At 37.2% G+C, this 16,405-nt stretch overlaps 1 protein-coding gene across 2 annotated transcripts in view; it reads left to right on the top strand.

Moving 5' to 3' along the window:
• The window catches only part of SYNPR (synaptoporin), a 375,540-nt gene extending 361,109 nt beyond the window's left edge, over positions 1-14,431 (top strand). For both annotated transcript variants that reach the window (XM_074284207.1, XM_074284206.1), the window contains 2 exons: positions 5,790-5,981; positions 12,786-14,431. In XM_074284207.1, the coding sequence (XP_074140308.1) occupies positions 5,790-5,981; positions 12,786-13,043 (450 nt within the window). In that variant the 3' untranslated portion in view covers positions 13,044-14,431. The remainder of the gene's footprint in view (positions 1-5,789; positions 5,982-12,785) is intronic.
• Positions 14,432-16,405: the final 1,974 nt, after the last annotated feature.

Below are 16,405 nucleotides of genomic sequence, written 5' to 3'. Positions count from 1 at the left end.
CAGAGAAGAAATCTGTCCCAAATAATTTTGGTTAAAAAGTAGCCACGTTGCATTTGAACTCAGGTCCAATTACTCCAAATCAATAGCCAAGTCCTCTCTCCTTTTCTAAATGCTAGGTTGCACCCTCCCCTTTCCTCACCTCTATTCCATGTAAGCTTCCCAGGAAGGTGTCCTTGTCACTTTTGGCTTGCTTTTCCCAGTGCCTGGCACAATGTCTTATATGTCATAGGGCTTAAGCAATGTTTATTGGCTTGTATTGGAATTCCAAATTATAAGTGTCTTGCAAAAGATCACAAGTAAATGGGAGAAGCAGAACTAGAAACTAGATACTGTAATCTCCAGTCTATTAAGCTTCCTGTTATACCATGCTTGACTGCTAGAGGGTGCCATTTTGGATTCAGATCCTGTGTGACCCTGGCAAGTTGTTTAATTTCAATTTTCTCATCTACAAAATGTAGATAAAAATAGGATCTACTTCACAGAATTCTCGTGAGATCAAATGAGATAAAACACATCAAGCACTTCAAACTTTATGGTGCTATGTAAATACTAGCTATTATTCCAGTTATAGAATTCCTAGCAAGAGGGAACATGTAATGGAGAGCATCGGTTTTGGAGTTAGGAAAACCTGGGCTCAAATCCTGACTATGACCCATACTAAAAGAATGGATCTTTGCTACTAGGCTATAAGCTACGGAGAAAAGACTGTTTGATAGAGAAAAATCCTCAATTCTGATGGATGTTGCCCTCTTCAACAATGAGAGAATCCAAATCAGTTCCAATTGATCAGTGATGAACAGAACCAGCTACACCCAGAGAAAGAACACTGGGAAATGAGTGTGGACCATAACATAGCATTTCCACTCTTTTTGTTGTTGTTTGCTTGTATTTTTTGTTTTTCTTCCCAGGTTATTTTTACCTTATTTCTAAATCTGATTTTTTTTTTTGTGCAGCAAGATAACTATATAAATATTTATACCTATATTGTATTTAAGATATACTTCAACATATTGAACATGTATGGGATTGCCTGCCATCTAGGGGAGGGGATGGGAGGAAGGAAGGGAAAAGTTGGAACAGAGGTATTTGCAAGGGTCAATGTTGAAAAATTACCCTTACATATGCTTTGTCAATAAAAAGCTATAATTTTTTTTTAAAAAAGTAAAAAAAAAATAGAGGAAGATCTTTACTGGGATTCTGATGCCACTGAACTGTAAGACTCCCTATCCTCTCAATTCCCTTAAAATGGCACACAGTAGGGATACATGGTTAACTGTCCTACTGGAGACTTATTCCATCCATAATGAAATTATCAAATGGCCACCAAGGCATCCATTTTGCAGAACAATGATAAGATCACCTACATCACCAATAACTGAGCCATACAGAAAGTACGTAAGGGGATCTAGCATACTTTGCTGTTTGCAAGAAAGAAAAAGGAAAATTCATGAGTCCTCAGTAATGCAGTTGCACAACTACAAATCAATGGATTAAGTGTTCAGGAAAGATAGCAGCAAATGAAAAGTACAGTGTGTCAATCAGAATCAAATTTAACTGGAGGAGAAAAGAAATGAAGTCCTACAGCTGTTCTCAAAGTAGCAACAGATCCAGTCAAGCATGAAAAGAGAAGATGGATTATTACCCAGATCCTTTATAAATAAAGGAATCTTGGTATCATCTATCTCTTTCCACCCACCCCTGCCCCCCAGCAAAAGCCAGATTAATTGACAATGAAAACAGTAATATTTCTCAACAGTGATAAAATAAAACAAATTTAAGATTCTGTGAACTGTCTCCCAAATTAATAACATTGAGAAACATGTAATCTTAGCATCTGGATGGGGTCAGAAAACTGGCTGCTGGAATCCTGCTCACCTCCAAAAGGAAAATGATTAATGTATTTGGAAATTTGAACCCAGCTACAGATGGTATTGGAAAAAAAAAAACACTCAGCCTGATTTCCATCTCCCTTCCCATCACCATGTGGCTTTTCCCCACTCAGATCTCCAGCCGACTTCAAAGAGAACTTGGCTTCCAAAGGAGATGTGCTGATTTACACAAGAGGATATGTAGGAAGTCCCCAATGTTTTGGTTGGATAAATGAATTTCAAGAGTTGAGATGACTACAGAAGTATGGGCAGCTTCATGATGAGATTTTCCAAACAAGCAATATGTAAATGAAAGCAGCTGGTACTAACAGTCCCTTGGCTTATTAGTCAATATATAATCTACACCAACATCACCACTCCACAAAAAAACCAGTATTTTTTTTCTAACTATAATGAAAGTATCTAAATTCAAAGCTGTAAGGTAGTTGTGTGTTAGCTTCAATGGATTAGTCGTTCAGAGTTTAATTTTTCCTCTATAATAGGGGATGAGAGAGAGTATAGCAGATGGAAGGCTGCCATTGAAATCAGAAAGAAGGAAAAGAAGGAAGGAAGGAAGGAAGGAAGGAAGGAAGGAAGGAAGGAAGGAAGGAAGGAAGGAAGGAAGGAAGGAAGGAAGGAAGGAAGAAAGGAGGGAGGAAAGGAAGGAAGGAAGGAAGGAAGGAAGGAAGGAAGGAAGGAAGGAAGGAAGGAAGGAAGGAAGGAAGGAAGGAAAAAAAGGAAAGATGTAAAGTTCTGTTGTCTCCAGAAACTGCCAATCGATCGCTCTCTGGGAGGAGATCTGCTGTGTCAACTCAAATTTCTCAGACAGATTCTTCTTCCTGTAGAGAGCCCTTGTCTCCAGACAGTTGCCGCCAACTCTGGTCCAGAGTAGTGACTTCTTCCTCCAGAGAGCCACCTCAAGTCTGGCCCAGACAAGAGACTCTATCTCTTGAGTGCCGCCCTCTTTTATCCTCCCAGAGAATGGGCGTGGAATAACAAGGGCTTCTGGGGAAAATTACTTCAACCAATGAACTTGCTCCTCCTAAGCATGCAAGCTCCTCCCCAGGAGTTAGAAGGAGTTAAACTCCTAGTAAAGACCAGAACTAGAGAATTGTTAAGTACCAACTTAGCACTTAGTAAAAACCTAATATCTCATTATCTCATTAGCACTTAGTAAGAACCTAACAGAAGGAGAGAGAGAGAGAGAGAGAGGAAAGGAGGAAGGGAGGAAGAAATGTCTCAAGTACATTGAAGTAATAAATATCTCTGTCTTTAGGGAGCTTAAAATTTTAACAAGGAAAGACAACTTCTGTGGGGATGAGTAGGAAGAAGTATTTGAATGAGGAAGTCACAGGGGTATTGAATGAAAGCACTGGGTAATTGATTGGTAAATCCTGTCCAAACGCTGTAATATTGATTTTATTGCTCTTTTCCAAGCCAAAATAGGAAGGCCAGGGGAGATTCTGGAAGAAGTGGCACCTGAGTTAAATTTTGAACTCAAGAAAATACAAATTTCACCAGATATAAATAATAGTAGGAAGAACATCATCCTAGGCCTAACCTAGGGATGAGATCAAGGAACCTCCTGAACATTATATATATTTATAACTCAAAAGTTTCAAAGAAGCCAAGCTATGAATTTAACTGGGGATTGCTACTTCATCGCTATGTATTTGTCAGATCAAAAATCAAAAACCAAAGGGATTTAAATAACTTGACTAGAATCACTACTTACAAACTGCTTTACTGGGCGTTCCCTATATATGCCATTCCCCGTCCATGCCTTTGCACAAATGGTTCCTCTGTGTTTAGAATGCTGACCTTCACCTCCAATTCTTGATGCTCCTAGCTATCTTTCAGGCTTATAAGGTTCAATGGATTAGTCGTTCAGAGTTTAATTTTTCCTCTATAATAGGGGATGAGAGAGAGTATAGCAGATGGAAGGCTGCCATTGAAATCAGAAAGAAGGAAAAGAAGGAAGGAAGGAAGGAAGGAAGGAAGGAAGGAAGGAAGGAAGGAAGGAAGGAAGGAAGGAAGGAAGGAAGGAAGGAAGGAAGGAAGGAAGGAAGGAAGGAAGGAAGGAAGGAAGGAAGGAAGGAAGGAAGGAAGGAAGGAAGGAAGGAAGGAGGAAAGAAAGGAAGGGAGGAAAGAAGGAAGGGAGGAAAGAAGGAAGGAAGGAAGGAAGGAAGGAAGGAAGGAAGGAAGGAAGGAAGGAAGGAAGGAAGGAAGGAAGGAAGGAAGGAAGGAAGAAAGGAAGGAAGGAAGGAAGGAAGGAAGGAGGTCTTTCTTGATACCCCCAATTGTTAAGGCTTTGCTCCTCCCAATATGTTGTCATTTTTATTATTAATATCATTGTAATAGCTACATCTATTAAGTTCTTACAGTTATATGAGCTTTTCATAAGTCATCTTATTTGATACTCACAACCACCTTGTAAGATAGGTGCTATTATTATTTGTGTTTTGCAGTTAAGGAAACTGAGACTGAGTGAGATTATGCAATTTACCCAGGATCACAAAGTTAATTCAAACTCAAATCTTCAGGAGTCCAATTTTGGCATTCTATTTACCCCATCAATATAGCTATCTTGGCTACAAGCCCTTGAAGGCATGGACTATATCATTTTTGTCTTCATATCCCCAGTACCCAATACCTGGAAATTAATAGTTGTTTTTTTTTTTTTTAATAGATGCATATTGATTGACTTCTCTATGCACATGTTTCTTTCCAGTACTATGTAAGCTTCTGAAGGTCAGGGATTGTTTTCCCTTTTTTGTTTGAACCCTCAGTTTTCACATAGTGTCAGGAACATATTTCAAATATGAATTAAAAGGAAGGGAAAACTGGGTTTCCTTATTTAAAGCCTCTAATCCTAGAATGAAATGTTTTTGATTCATCTCTGTATATTTGATTCATGTTAATGACTCTTAGAAGTATTGTTTCCTCTCAATGTTCTATTATGTTTTATGAGCAGGGAATGTGTATTTGTTCACCATAAAAATTGTCTTGTCACAGACTCAGGAGATTGTTTTCAAAATATTAAAACCTTCAGAAATCTGGCTTTGGTTGAGAATGAAGAATTGTGTCAAATTGGACAGACATTTTGTTTTCTTTTCTTTCTCCTTGAATTTGTTCTTAGCAATTAGCACAGTACTTGGCATATTGTAAGCATTTAACGAATACTTGTTGATTTGATCAGACTTAATAATGCCAAATGAAGAAGCAGTCAATCTGAAATGGATCTAGAAGTTGGAAGAATATGGGGCATCCTTAAATAATCATAGTTCAGCATTGAAAACAAAACTCAAACCTTAGTCATTTCCCTGAGATTTTTCATAGCTAGCCTCCCTCTTTTTGCTAAAATTATCAAAAAGAAGTCTGAATTTTTTCTCTGGCTCTCCCAGAACAAATGGAAACTCTTTTGTCAAGGCTAGTTGCGGCAAAGATCCATGTGGTTCAGCAGAATGGGATGAAAACCCCCATCATCCTATGTAGTTTGATTTCCCTTCATCACTAAGTACTGTACTTAGCTCTTTTTGAATATTTTTTTCAGAAATTTGAAAGAACACCTAAATTTTGACACAACTGAATACAACTACCAAATTACTTGTGACAATATTAGAGCTAACACAAGAAAATTGACAGGAGTTACCAAAATCAGAGCTCCCACCCAATCATCATGCTTTGTAATTCCATTCAGTACCCACATCCACGTGTGGAAAACATAAACTTGATATATTTACCTTCTAGATGAAGAAAGCATTTAGTGCTCCTAGTATATAGCAGCAAAACTTACAACAGTTAATTAATAAACATTTATTAAGTGTTTACTGTTTGGTCAGTCACTGTGCTAAAAACATGTCTGTTGAAATAAATTTCCTTTTCCTATTATGCCATTTTTTTCTTGCTTTGATTTCATAGGATTTCATTGTCACGGTAGTCTTCTCCTTTCTGTGGCTGGTTGGTTCATCAGCTTGGGCAAAAGGACTATCTGATGTCAAAGTGGCAACAGATCCAAAGGAAGTTTTGTTACTGATGTCAGCTTGTAAACAACAGGCCAACAAGTGCATGGCTGTCCACAGTCCCGTTATGTCCGGTTTAAATACTTCTGTGGTAAGTACAATTCATTGTATTCGTGACCCTGAGTTCTTTGTTTGAGATGCAATCAAGAACTCCCACCATCTCCAAAATCTTATAGAAAAATCTATTTCTAAAACTAGGTCAGTCAGAAAGTTGACATTTCATCCCATGAAGAAGATTAATCTGTGGACTTCCAGTTTCATATTGTCAGAATCTGGAGACTTTAATATATTCAATTATGGAGTTCTTAATAAGAAGCAGCAGGTATTAGCAACTGCTTGGATGAGAATCAAGTCTAAATGCTCACCTCGAACCAGATATAAAATGTGAATGCTGAGGTCCAAGACTGGCAGGAGTTGAAAGAAATATCTGAAAGCAGAGAAAGAGACTGTGAACAAAACAATGCTCAAACCACACTTATATAGAACCTACCTAATTGATTGCCTAGAGAAAAGTTCTCAGACCTGCTGGGGTACTGAAAAGAATACATGGAATATTTTTTTTCTTTTAAGAAAAACACACATATATAAATCTAAGTGAATTTATAATCTTTTTTTTTTACCTTTTTTCTGCTTATGATAATTTCAGGATTTTTTTTGTAAATGTAATCCTTGAATAAAATTATAAAACCATAGGGCTAGAAGGGAATTAAAGGTCAGATAATAAAATCCAATTCTTTTATAAATAAGGAAAGTGAAGCAGAGAAAGAGGAAATGTCTTGCTCAAAGTTGCACAACTTTGAAAACCGGTATTTAAATTCAAGGCCATCAACTACAAGTCCAGTTCTCTTCCTACTATACTAAGTCCTATGCAATCCAGGGAGACTAGAGAGTGAAGTTAGGAGTCCAGTTAAGATACTGTTGTCTAATAGAATCGTCAAATCCAAGACTCTCAGACTGAAAGTATCATGAATTGGGCAGGAACACAAAGTCAGCATTTTAATTTTCAAGTTACAATTTTTAACTAATTTTGTGTTAGTTTTAAAAATAAGTCACCTATGGAGGAGAGAACCTATGAGAGCAATCTGATCCAATTCATGAAGGATTTGCAATTCCTTTCCTCAAGGAGCTTACAGTCTATTGGGAGGAATCAACATGTACACAGATACCAATGTAATATGTAAAATAGATAAATGCAAAGTGATTTCAGAGAGTGAAGCACTAAAGGCAAAGGGAGAGAAGAGCATATTTTTAGAGGTGGTACTTAAGTCAGTCAGTCATATATTAAATGCTTACTATTTGGCAAGTACTATTTGACTTAGAGAATCAAGGAAGAGCCAAAGGCAGTCCCTGTTCTCAAGGAGTTCACACACTAATGGAGGAGTCAGCATGCAAAAAACTAATCAAGCTATAGATGGAATGGAAATAACTAACAGAAGGAAGGCACTAGAATTAGATTATTGTTCAGTTGTTTCAGTAATGTCCAACACTTTGTGGCCTCCGTTTTCCTTTGGTAAAGATAATAGAGTCATTTGCCATTCCTTTTCTAGCTCATTTTACAGTTGAGGAAACTGAGGCAAACAGGATTGTGTCCTACCCAGCTAGTCAGTATCTGAAGGTGGGCTTTGAGCTCAGGTCTCCCTGATTCTGGGCTTGGCACTCTATCCACTGCATCCCTTTGCTGCACCTAACTAAATGAAGAGAGATTGGGAAAGTCTTCCTATAGAATGTAAGATTTTAGGCATGACTTAAAGGAAGCTAAGAAAACCAGCAAACAGGGATGAATAGGAAGGTCATTCCAGTAAAAATGGCCTGAGTTGGAAAATGGAGGGTCATGTTTGAGGAACTGGATCAAAAAAGTACATGGGGACTTGGAGTTCAGGGAGTTGGGTTTTAAAGAACTTTGAAGGAAAATTGGGATTCTAGGAGACATGTGAAGATGAAGTGCATTCCAGCCATGGAGAACAGTCTATGCAAAAAAAATAAAATAATAATAGGGGAGATAAAATATAATTGCGGCACAGATAGTAAGTAAGCTAACTAAGTCTAGAAGAGTGTGTAAGGAAAACCGAAATGTAATCAAACCTCCTATTAGGAGAGGAAGCTCTTCTCCAGAGCCCAGGTTTAATGTTAATCATTTGAGGGGGTGGGTTTCAATCCTGGCAGGGAATGGGAGAGGGATGTGTTCTGACCCTCATTGTAATCTACTGGCTACAGTGACAGGATGGCAATCAAAGAAAGATAGGAGACCTGTACATAGACTCTAAACCTATCCAGAATTGGAGACCAGGTAGTTTTGTTGCAAACATCAAGACCGGGAGAGACCAGAAGCTGAAAGAGAAGAGACCTATCCTTAGATCCCTTCTAATTATAGAATCCAAAATGCAGCCAGCAGCATAGCAAAGCAACAAAAGTTCAGCAAGGTTCATGGAAGGAATAACCTTCTTGAACAGCCCCTAAAAATAATTATCATCGCTTCAAGGTTATATTCCTCCGGCCTTCTGGAATTCAACCTGGGGATGCATTGAAGAAGCAAAAAAGTTCCAAAACAGTTTTGGGTGATTTAACTGCAAATGCTGTCTCTGGGAGATTGTAGCTATGGAGATAAATTATGTATTAGGGTTGACAATCATTTTCATTTATCCCTGACCACACCTGTGGATAACAACTTCAAGGAAGCTATTAAAAAGCTATTGCCTTGCTTAACAGATTTTTCAGATGCACAGTGTGTAAAGATGCCTGTGGCATCCAAGCCTAGGCCTTGAAATCTGTGAAAGGTAAAATAAAGTGTTGGATGTTTTTCTCTTAGAAGAAGTCATCACGGAGAATTTGAAGATTTATTTGGCAATTTAAAAACATATATACACATAGAAACCTTTCAGTAAACAAGAAAAGCAATGGTCTTCAACAGAGTCCTTATAAAACATACTTCTAAAATCTCTAATCAGTCCATAACAAATGTCATGGGAAGTGGAAGAGACTCATATCCACGGAGGGGCAAATGAAGCTTAATTGGGCATCAAAATTTAGAAGTTAAAAAAATATAAAACATTCCTACCTTCAACACAATAGAGTCAAGAAGACTAAGTAGAATCTAATCAGATCGATAGGGAAGGGCACATAAGCTATTTAATGAACTGATTTATTCCAGTCATTTAATAATTAGACAAGGAGTTCCTCCATTAGATTGTGTTCCTTGAGGGTAGCAACTGTATTTTTTCCTTTCTTTGTATCTTCATCATATAGATCAGTGCCCAAAACATAGTAATGTTGAAATTGGGAGGGGAATCCAAAATGTTGGGAGTCAGAGACCAGCATCATAAAGTTGTCTCAAAATATGCAGGCTTGAACCCATATCCAAGTCAAGGGGCAAAGTTTATTGGAATCCTAACACCAGTTGAAGTGGGCTAAGTTCCAAAAGAATTTAGCAAAGGAGCCAAGAGAAAAGAGATAGATGTATAGGATAAAATTTCTTATTATTTAATCATTTCATCTTTTATTCAGTCATTTCAATTGTATTTGATTCATCATTATCTGACCTCATTTGAAGTTTTCTTGGCAAAGATACTAGAGTGGTTGAGCATTTTCTTCTCCAGCTCGTTTTACAGATGAGGAAACTGAGGCAAATTGGGTTAAGTGGGTTGTCCAAGATCATATAGCTAGGGTCTGAGGCCAGATTTGAATTCAGGAAGATAAGACCCAGTATTCTATTCACTATACTACCTAGATGCCAGAACTCTCTTATGGGCAATTCATAAAGTCAAGAATAGCAGACAAAAATTATTTTTTTATATTGAGGTAAATTAATTGGAACCTAAGATCCCTTTATGGAGGAAAAAAAAAACAACCAAGCATCTTTTAACCCAATAACCTCAATATACTCAAATGGGTATTCTTGAATCATTTTCCCATTCTTCCTAAAATAATATCCATTTTATTGATAGAAAAAATGTAGCTGTTGCCAGTTAATTTCAAGAAATTACTTACTTAATTACTTATTATGTATTATTACTTATTAATTACTTATATTTGTTTTCTTCCTCATCAGAAGGTAACTCCTTTGTAGTAGAAATTGTTCTTCTTTTTTGTATTAGTATTTCCACACCTAGCACAGTGCTGGACATGTTGCCAGTGTTTAAAATTGCTTATTGCTTAATTTATTGTTTAAGGCATACTAAATTGTCCTCTGAAGGGCAAAGAGACTATAATAATAATAATAATAGCAACTGATATTTAAGGGTACTTCTGCAATAATCTGGAGAAATGGAAAATATAAGAACCAAAAGGAGCTGAGGCTCAGAGAGATCTTGATTTATCTAATTTAAGTATCAGAACCAGAATTCAAACTCAGGTACCTTGACTTCATATTCAGAATTTTCTGAATGTCAACATACTATTGAGTCATCCTCAGTACCTAGAACAACACCTTGCCCAAAATTTATCCATAATAAATGTTTATTGGTTGGTTGAAGGCAAACAAATTATATGGATGAGCCTTTCAACATCCAGAAGATAAATCACTGTGCTGTCTTTTTTCATTTTGATAGGTCATATTGAATAGATCAATTTAATTCAATAACTATTTTTTCAAGTGTTATGTAAAGTACTTGCTTGATTCCAGGGGAACTGAGAGTGAGACAAAAAAAAAAAAATGAAACTTTGTCCTCAAAGAGTTTACATTCTAATGGGAAGGAAATGAATAAGTAAATACAAAGCTAATGGAAAGTAGTTATTTCAGGACTTAGTTAGGACACTGACAACTGGGCAGGGACTGGCCAAGAAAGGCTTCCTCTAGGCATTGGACCTGAATCCTGAAGGTGGTGGTGAAGGAGAGCATTTCAGAAATAGGCAGAGTTAATTAAATCTTTTCAGAGGATTGTGGGTGGGAGATAGCATTAACAAGGACAACAAATAGGCCCAGTTTGGCTGGAAGGTAGAGTACATGAGGCCTCAAGTGAAATGAGTCAAAAAGTATAATAGGTTTCAGTGAAAATTGCAAATAGCTTTAAATGCCTAACAGAAAAGCTAATAGTTTATGCTAGGGACCATAAGTTCTCACTAAGACTATTAAATGGGAAGACCGACAAGCTTACTTCTGAGTTTTAAGAATATCAGTTTGGCAGCTGAATGATGGAGATCTTGGAGAAGGGAGAGTATGGGGATAAAGCAGCCAATTAGCAGGTTATTGCAATGGGTTAGATAAGGAGTTGTTAGGCCCTGGGCAAGGCTGGTGGCCACATGAGTTTTTTTTTCTAGTGGCCAAATGTCCCTCTCTATCACTTTCTGTTCAATTTACATTTCCCCCCTATAGGTCTGTTTGGGAAGGGGAAAGAGAAATGACAGATGGATGCATTAAGCCTCAGAAGGAGACTTTTACATGAAACATACTCTTATTTCCCTCTGCTTCACTCTTGAAGTAACTTCCCATCTTGAAAAAAAAGATAGTAAATGAGTTGTTTGTTTTCAACCCAACTTGGGAAACAGTTTGTTAGCTCCTAGCAGAATTTTAAGCATATGACTAGGGCTGAAGTGGAGAAGTAGCACATGCTTGCTAAATCAGCATGGGAAAAATAGAAGCTTCCATCTAGATCTCATACATCCATGATAGTTTCCTTGTGAACTTTAGAAAGACCTGAATCTTATTCATTGAGAGACGGATCCTGTTTACTGCCTAATAATTCTTTGATTCTAAGCTGGATAAAGATTAGGCAATCTCTATTATTGAGGGAGGGGATATTTTTCATGGCATCAGGATAACAGTCTGACATAAGGAAGATAGAGCCAGGTTTCACAATCACAAAGGCTTGGGTTCAACCTCTCATCCCTCAATGCCTGAAGGCAACTTTCTAACATTTTATACAGAATAGTAATCTACCTACTTGGTAGAGGGACTTTCCTCATTAGAAATTCCTTACTAGTGAAATCACTGGCCCAGTCCAAAGTAATAATGATAATAATTTTCCTGGCAGAGAATGAATGGAAAATATCAATCACTTAATCAACATGCAATTATCAAGCACTTACTGTGTGTCAGACACAGAACTAGACCCTGAAGATATAATGAAATCAGAGAAACAATTCCCGATCTTAAGGAGCTGCCTTCCTACTGCAAAGATTAGAAAATGTTCTCAGAGAAGTTAACATATATACAAACTCTATCCAGAGTAACCAGTTGAGAGGTGCAGGATTAATAACTTAATTAGACTAGAGATTTTTTTCATGACCAATTTTCTCAGCAGTTTTTGCAAAATAGTGAATTCTTATCCCCAAAGCTAAAGTTTTGGGGTTTGTCAAATACTGGATTGCTATAGTCATTGATTATTTTGTCCTGTGAAATTAACCTGTTCCACTGATCAACTAACTAACTAGTCTATTTCTTAGCCAGTACCAAATGGTTTTGATGACCGCTGCTTTATAATATACTTTTAGATCTGGTACCTTCATTTGCTGTTCTTTTCATTAATCCCCTTGAAATTCTTGACCTTTTGTTCTTCCAAATGAATTTTGTTGTTATTTTTTCTAGGTTATTAAAATTGTTTCTTGGGAGTTTGATTGGTATCACACTAAATAAATAGACTAGTTTGGGTAGTATTGTCATCTTTATTAAATTTACTTGACCTATCCAAGAGCACTTGATATTTTTCCAGTTGCTTAGATCTGACTTTATTTGTGCTACCACCTCTTCTTAACAGAAAAGGAAACTAAGACCCTGAGGTGCAAAAGCAGATTGCTTCAGGTTCCATAGGAAGGAAACAGGAGAGCCAAGATTTGAATGTGGGTTGTCTGGTTTCAGATCCAGGGGATACACTATTGCACTATATTGTCTTTCTGTGTGGAAAATTCTGGGCTTTCAAATACAAAGGCATCCCAGTAATCTGATATTCTCCTTCTCCCTCAGGTTTTTGGCTTCTTGAATTTTGTTCTCTGGGCAGGAAACATTTGGTTTGTTTTCAAGGAGACTGGATGGCATTCTTCAGGGCAGAGGCATCTCTCAGAGCCAATGGAGAAGCAGTCCAGTACCTACGGGCATGGAGGATACAACCGAGACAGCTACGGGCCAAGTGGCGGGTATAACCAGGCGGCAAATCTGGGCCAATCTGCTGAAGAATTTGGCCAGCAGCCTAGTGGTCCCACTTCCTTTGCCAATCAAATTTAACATGGTGGAGTTTGATTTCTTATGGAGACCATTACCATGATACAATTTAATGACACAAGAATTTTCTTTTTATTAAGAGCTGGATTCAAATGTTAATATAGAAAGTGTTTAATGCAAATCAGAGCTCAGTAGCTCTCATTAAACAAGGAATGCTCTAGGTTGTGATAAATGGTACTTTGAGACTAGTTGAGATGATCTATTATTTAGCATAGGTGGCTAATTGGACAGTGTCTTCTTATATGTACAGATAATTTTACAGTAGTTTTGTATGTGCATTAGGGTAGTAGAAGTATTTTGTAGCTTAAAGTCTTGAGTCTGTCGTATTTGGAACATAAATAAAATAGTATCGAGTTTTCTTATCCATTTCAAAGGGAAACAAAATTTTAATATGTTTCTAAGCAATGACTTGGTGTGGTCCACAAAATGCATGCTATATTACTACTAAGTTGACAACACTGCCGGTCTGTGAATCTTTGTAAGCATTTATTTTAGATAACTGTATCTTTTTTTTTCCTTTGATGATAAAATTTAGTGCATGAATTGGCATTTTCTTCCAAACTGAATGTTGGAACTGTATTTATGGAAACTTCCCAATTGCTCTACTAATTGTATATTTAAGGAAATGGACTTCCTGTTGTGTCTTTTTTGTGAATCTGGCTTTCTGGTTCTAATCAAGTTCTTAAAACATTGTAATAAGGGTATGTTCCTAACTAAGTGGTATTTGAAAGTTTGTACTGTGACTGACCAATGTGTATACCCTCTCTGTAAACTCAATAGTTTTGCCCATTGTAATGTGCACTGACTTTTTTTGTGAATTTTTTCATGTGAGTCATGGATTATAAAGACCAAGTAGCCTCTGATTCTTGTAAGTCAGGAGATATTTCTGTCTGTAGGTTGGTAGAAGAGAAGTTTGTCGGTAATCCCTAGACTAGACTTAGGGAGAATAATGGTTCGACCTAGCTAGATGTCAAAAATTCCCAAATTTCATTACAGTTTTCTAATAAACAATTCTTGCAATAGATTAGAGATATTGGAAACAAGTTTTCTTTAGTAAGCTCTTCTCCAGTGCAAAAAAAAGAATGACTTATAAAGTCTCCTTTCATGATAAAGAATATGGCAATCTTACTTCTAGGTTCTAAATCATTCGGAAACCCAAAAGAAAACAATATCAACAAAAGCAAGTACATACATTTATAATATTGGCAAAAGCAAGTACCTACATTGCTAGATTGAGTGTTACCAAGATATACTATCATTGTATGATCTGTAATGTTGGAAACATTTTAACTATGTTGCATCTTATATAATTGTAACCAGTTTCTGGCTACTTGGTGGATGATTCTATATTGTAATATCTATTTGACTCCAATAAAGTTATTGCATACAAATCTGGTGAATTTAAATGATTCAACCCTTCTACAATGAAAACCTTCTGGCAAAATATCTACTCAGATATACAAACTATCCCCTCAAATTCGTGGTTCATTGGTCAATGAGTTAATAATCATCTATTAAATGTTTACTTTGTGCTAGACACTTTGCTACATGATGGGGTTTCAAAGAAATGCTTCTAACACATTTTGATTAGCCTCTGGTCTAAAAGCATTGGCAGTGGGATGTTTCTCTACCCTCCCTCCAGTGCCTTGCTCCCACCGAGTGGCTATCTTTAATTTATTTCTACTTGCAAGTTTCAAATGAGAGTGGTCTGCTGTTTTATATTTCCTCAAGTGTACCAGATCCAGGAACCAGTAGCTTTTATTAAAATCAGACTTATTTTTTAAAAATTCAAATTGGATTTTGACCAATGAAAAGTCAAAAACTGGTTATGTTAAAGGAAAATGACAATTCTGTATTTTATGGGATATTTGTTACAAAGAATTATAATCCAGCTAGAAATATTTTATTTTCATCTGGGGTTATGCTTTTAATATCAAAAGAAAAAAGCAAATTCTGTCTAAAGAAATCCAATCTCTCTCTAGATACGTCAATTCAGCTTAAATTTTCTTTATCAAAATTCCATTTGACATCACTTAATTCAGTAGACATAGTGTATAAAAGGCTAATGGCCTGGACTGGGGTTCAAAGAAATCATGGGTTAGGATCCTGATTCTGCTACCAGAGATCCCAAATTTAAAGCTGAAATATAATGTAGAGATCACATTTCAGAGGAAACTGAGTCCCAGAGAGGTTAAAAGATTCAACATTGGAACTCAAATTGAGACTCTCTGCCTCCCATTTGGGAGGCACCATATTCCACTATATTACTATGAAACTGAATCAGTAAATTAATTTCTCAGAGCCTCAGGCATCTCTATAAGACCTATAAATTTATGGTATATAATTGGGGGGAGAGAGAAAGAGGGAGAAATTGAGGGAAAGAGAAAAGAAAGGGGGAAAAGAGACAGAGAGGGAAGAAGAAAGGAAAAGAGGGAGGGTGAGGGGAAAGAGAGAAAGAAACAGAGAGATGTACAGAGACAGAGAGACAAAGTGAGGGAAAGGGAGAAAGAGGAAGGAGGGACAGAGACAGAAAAATAGAAAGGAAGAGAGAGAAGAAAGAGAAGAGACAGAGAGACAGAGATAGAGAGACAGAGACAAGAGACATACAGACAAACTATAATATATAGTATATAAGTAAGATGACTGAAGTTACAAATGGTTTGCATCTCTATCAGTGGAGGGTCTTTGGAAAACCTCTTGCTCTCCAGTGTTCTCAGCAGCTGTTCCCTCCAGGCCGGCACTTTAGCACACTAATACACAGAGATCACCAAAGCTTGATTAACCTCAGAGAGCAACATGACAAGGGACTGAAGGAGAAGGGGCTCAATCATTGCCATCAGCAGTCATTCACATCACATGGCACTTTATATATCTCAGGGGTACCCACCGACACTGTCTCAGACAAGGCAAAGCTTCTTGTGGTAGTTCTTGCTTATCCTTCCTTCTTGAAAAGTTCCAGGACCCCAGGGAAGTGACACTATGACATACAAGTGAATTGGATTGAAGTGAAGGAGAGCTGTCCAAAGTCACTGCCTCACTTTCCCCTCCAGAATCATCTGGACCCAGTGACAAGTTGTAGATCAGGATGACTGGGAATGGCCCTGGAGAAGATGGGAGATCTTAACCTTTTTAAATTAAGTTCTTCAACAGGTCTCAGTTTGACTGAGGCTGGACCCATTCAGTGATTAAAGCTGGGTAGCAAGTGAGATAAAGAATCTCTTCTTTCACCTTGTCAAAAAAAAAAAACCCTAAATAAACAGATGAATGAATGAATCTGGAATGGGAAGCCCCTTGGGGTACCTAGCCAAAGCAGAAGTGATTGGTGTTTATGTTCAACCTGATGTTTATACACATATATGAACTAA

The sequence above is a fragment of the Sminthopsis crassicaudata genome, chromosome 1 (assembly GCF_048593235.1).
Source record: "Sminthopsis crassicaudata isolate SCR6 chromosome 1, ASM4859323v1, whole genome shotgun sequence".
Classification (NCBI taxonomy): domain Eukaryota; kingdom Metazoa; phylum Chordata; class Mammalia; order Dasyuromorphia; family Dasyuridae; genus Sminthopsis; species Sminthopsis crassicaudata.
This window is presented reverse-complemented; position numbering and strand designations above follow the sequence as displayed.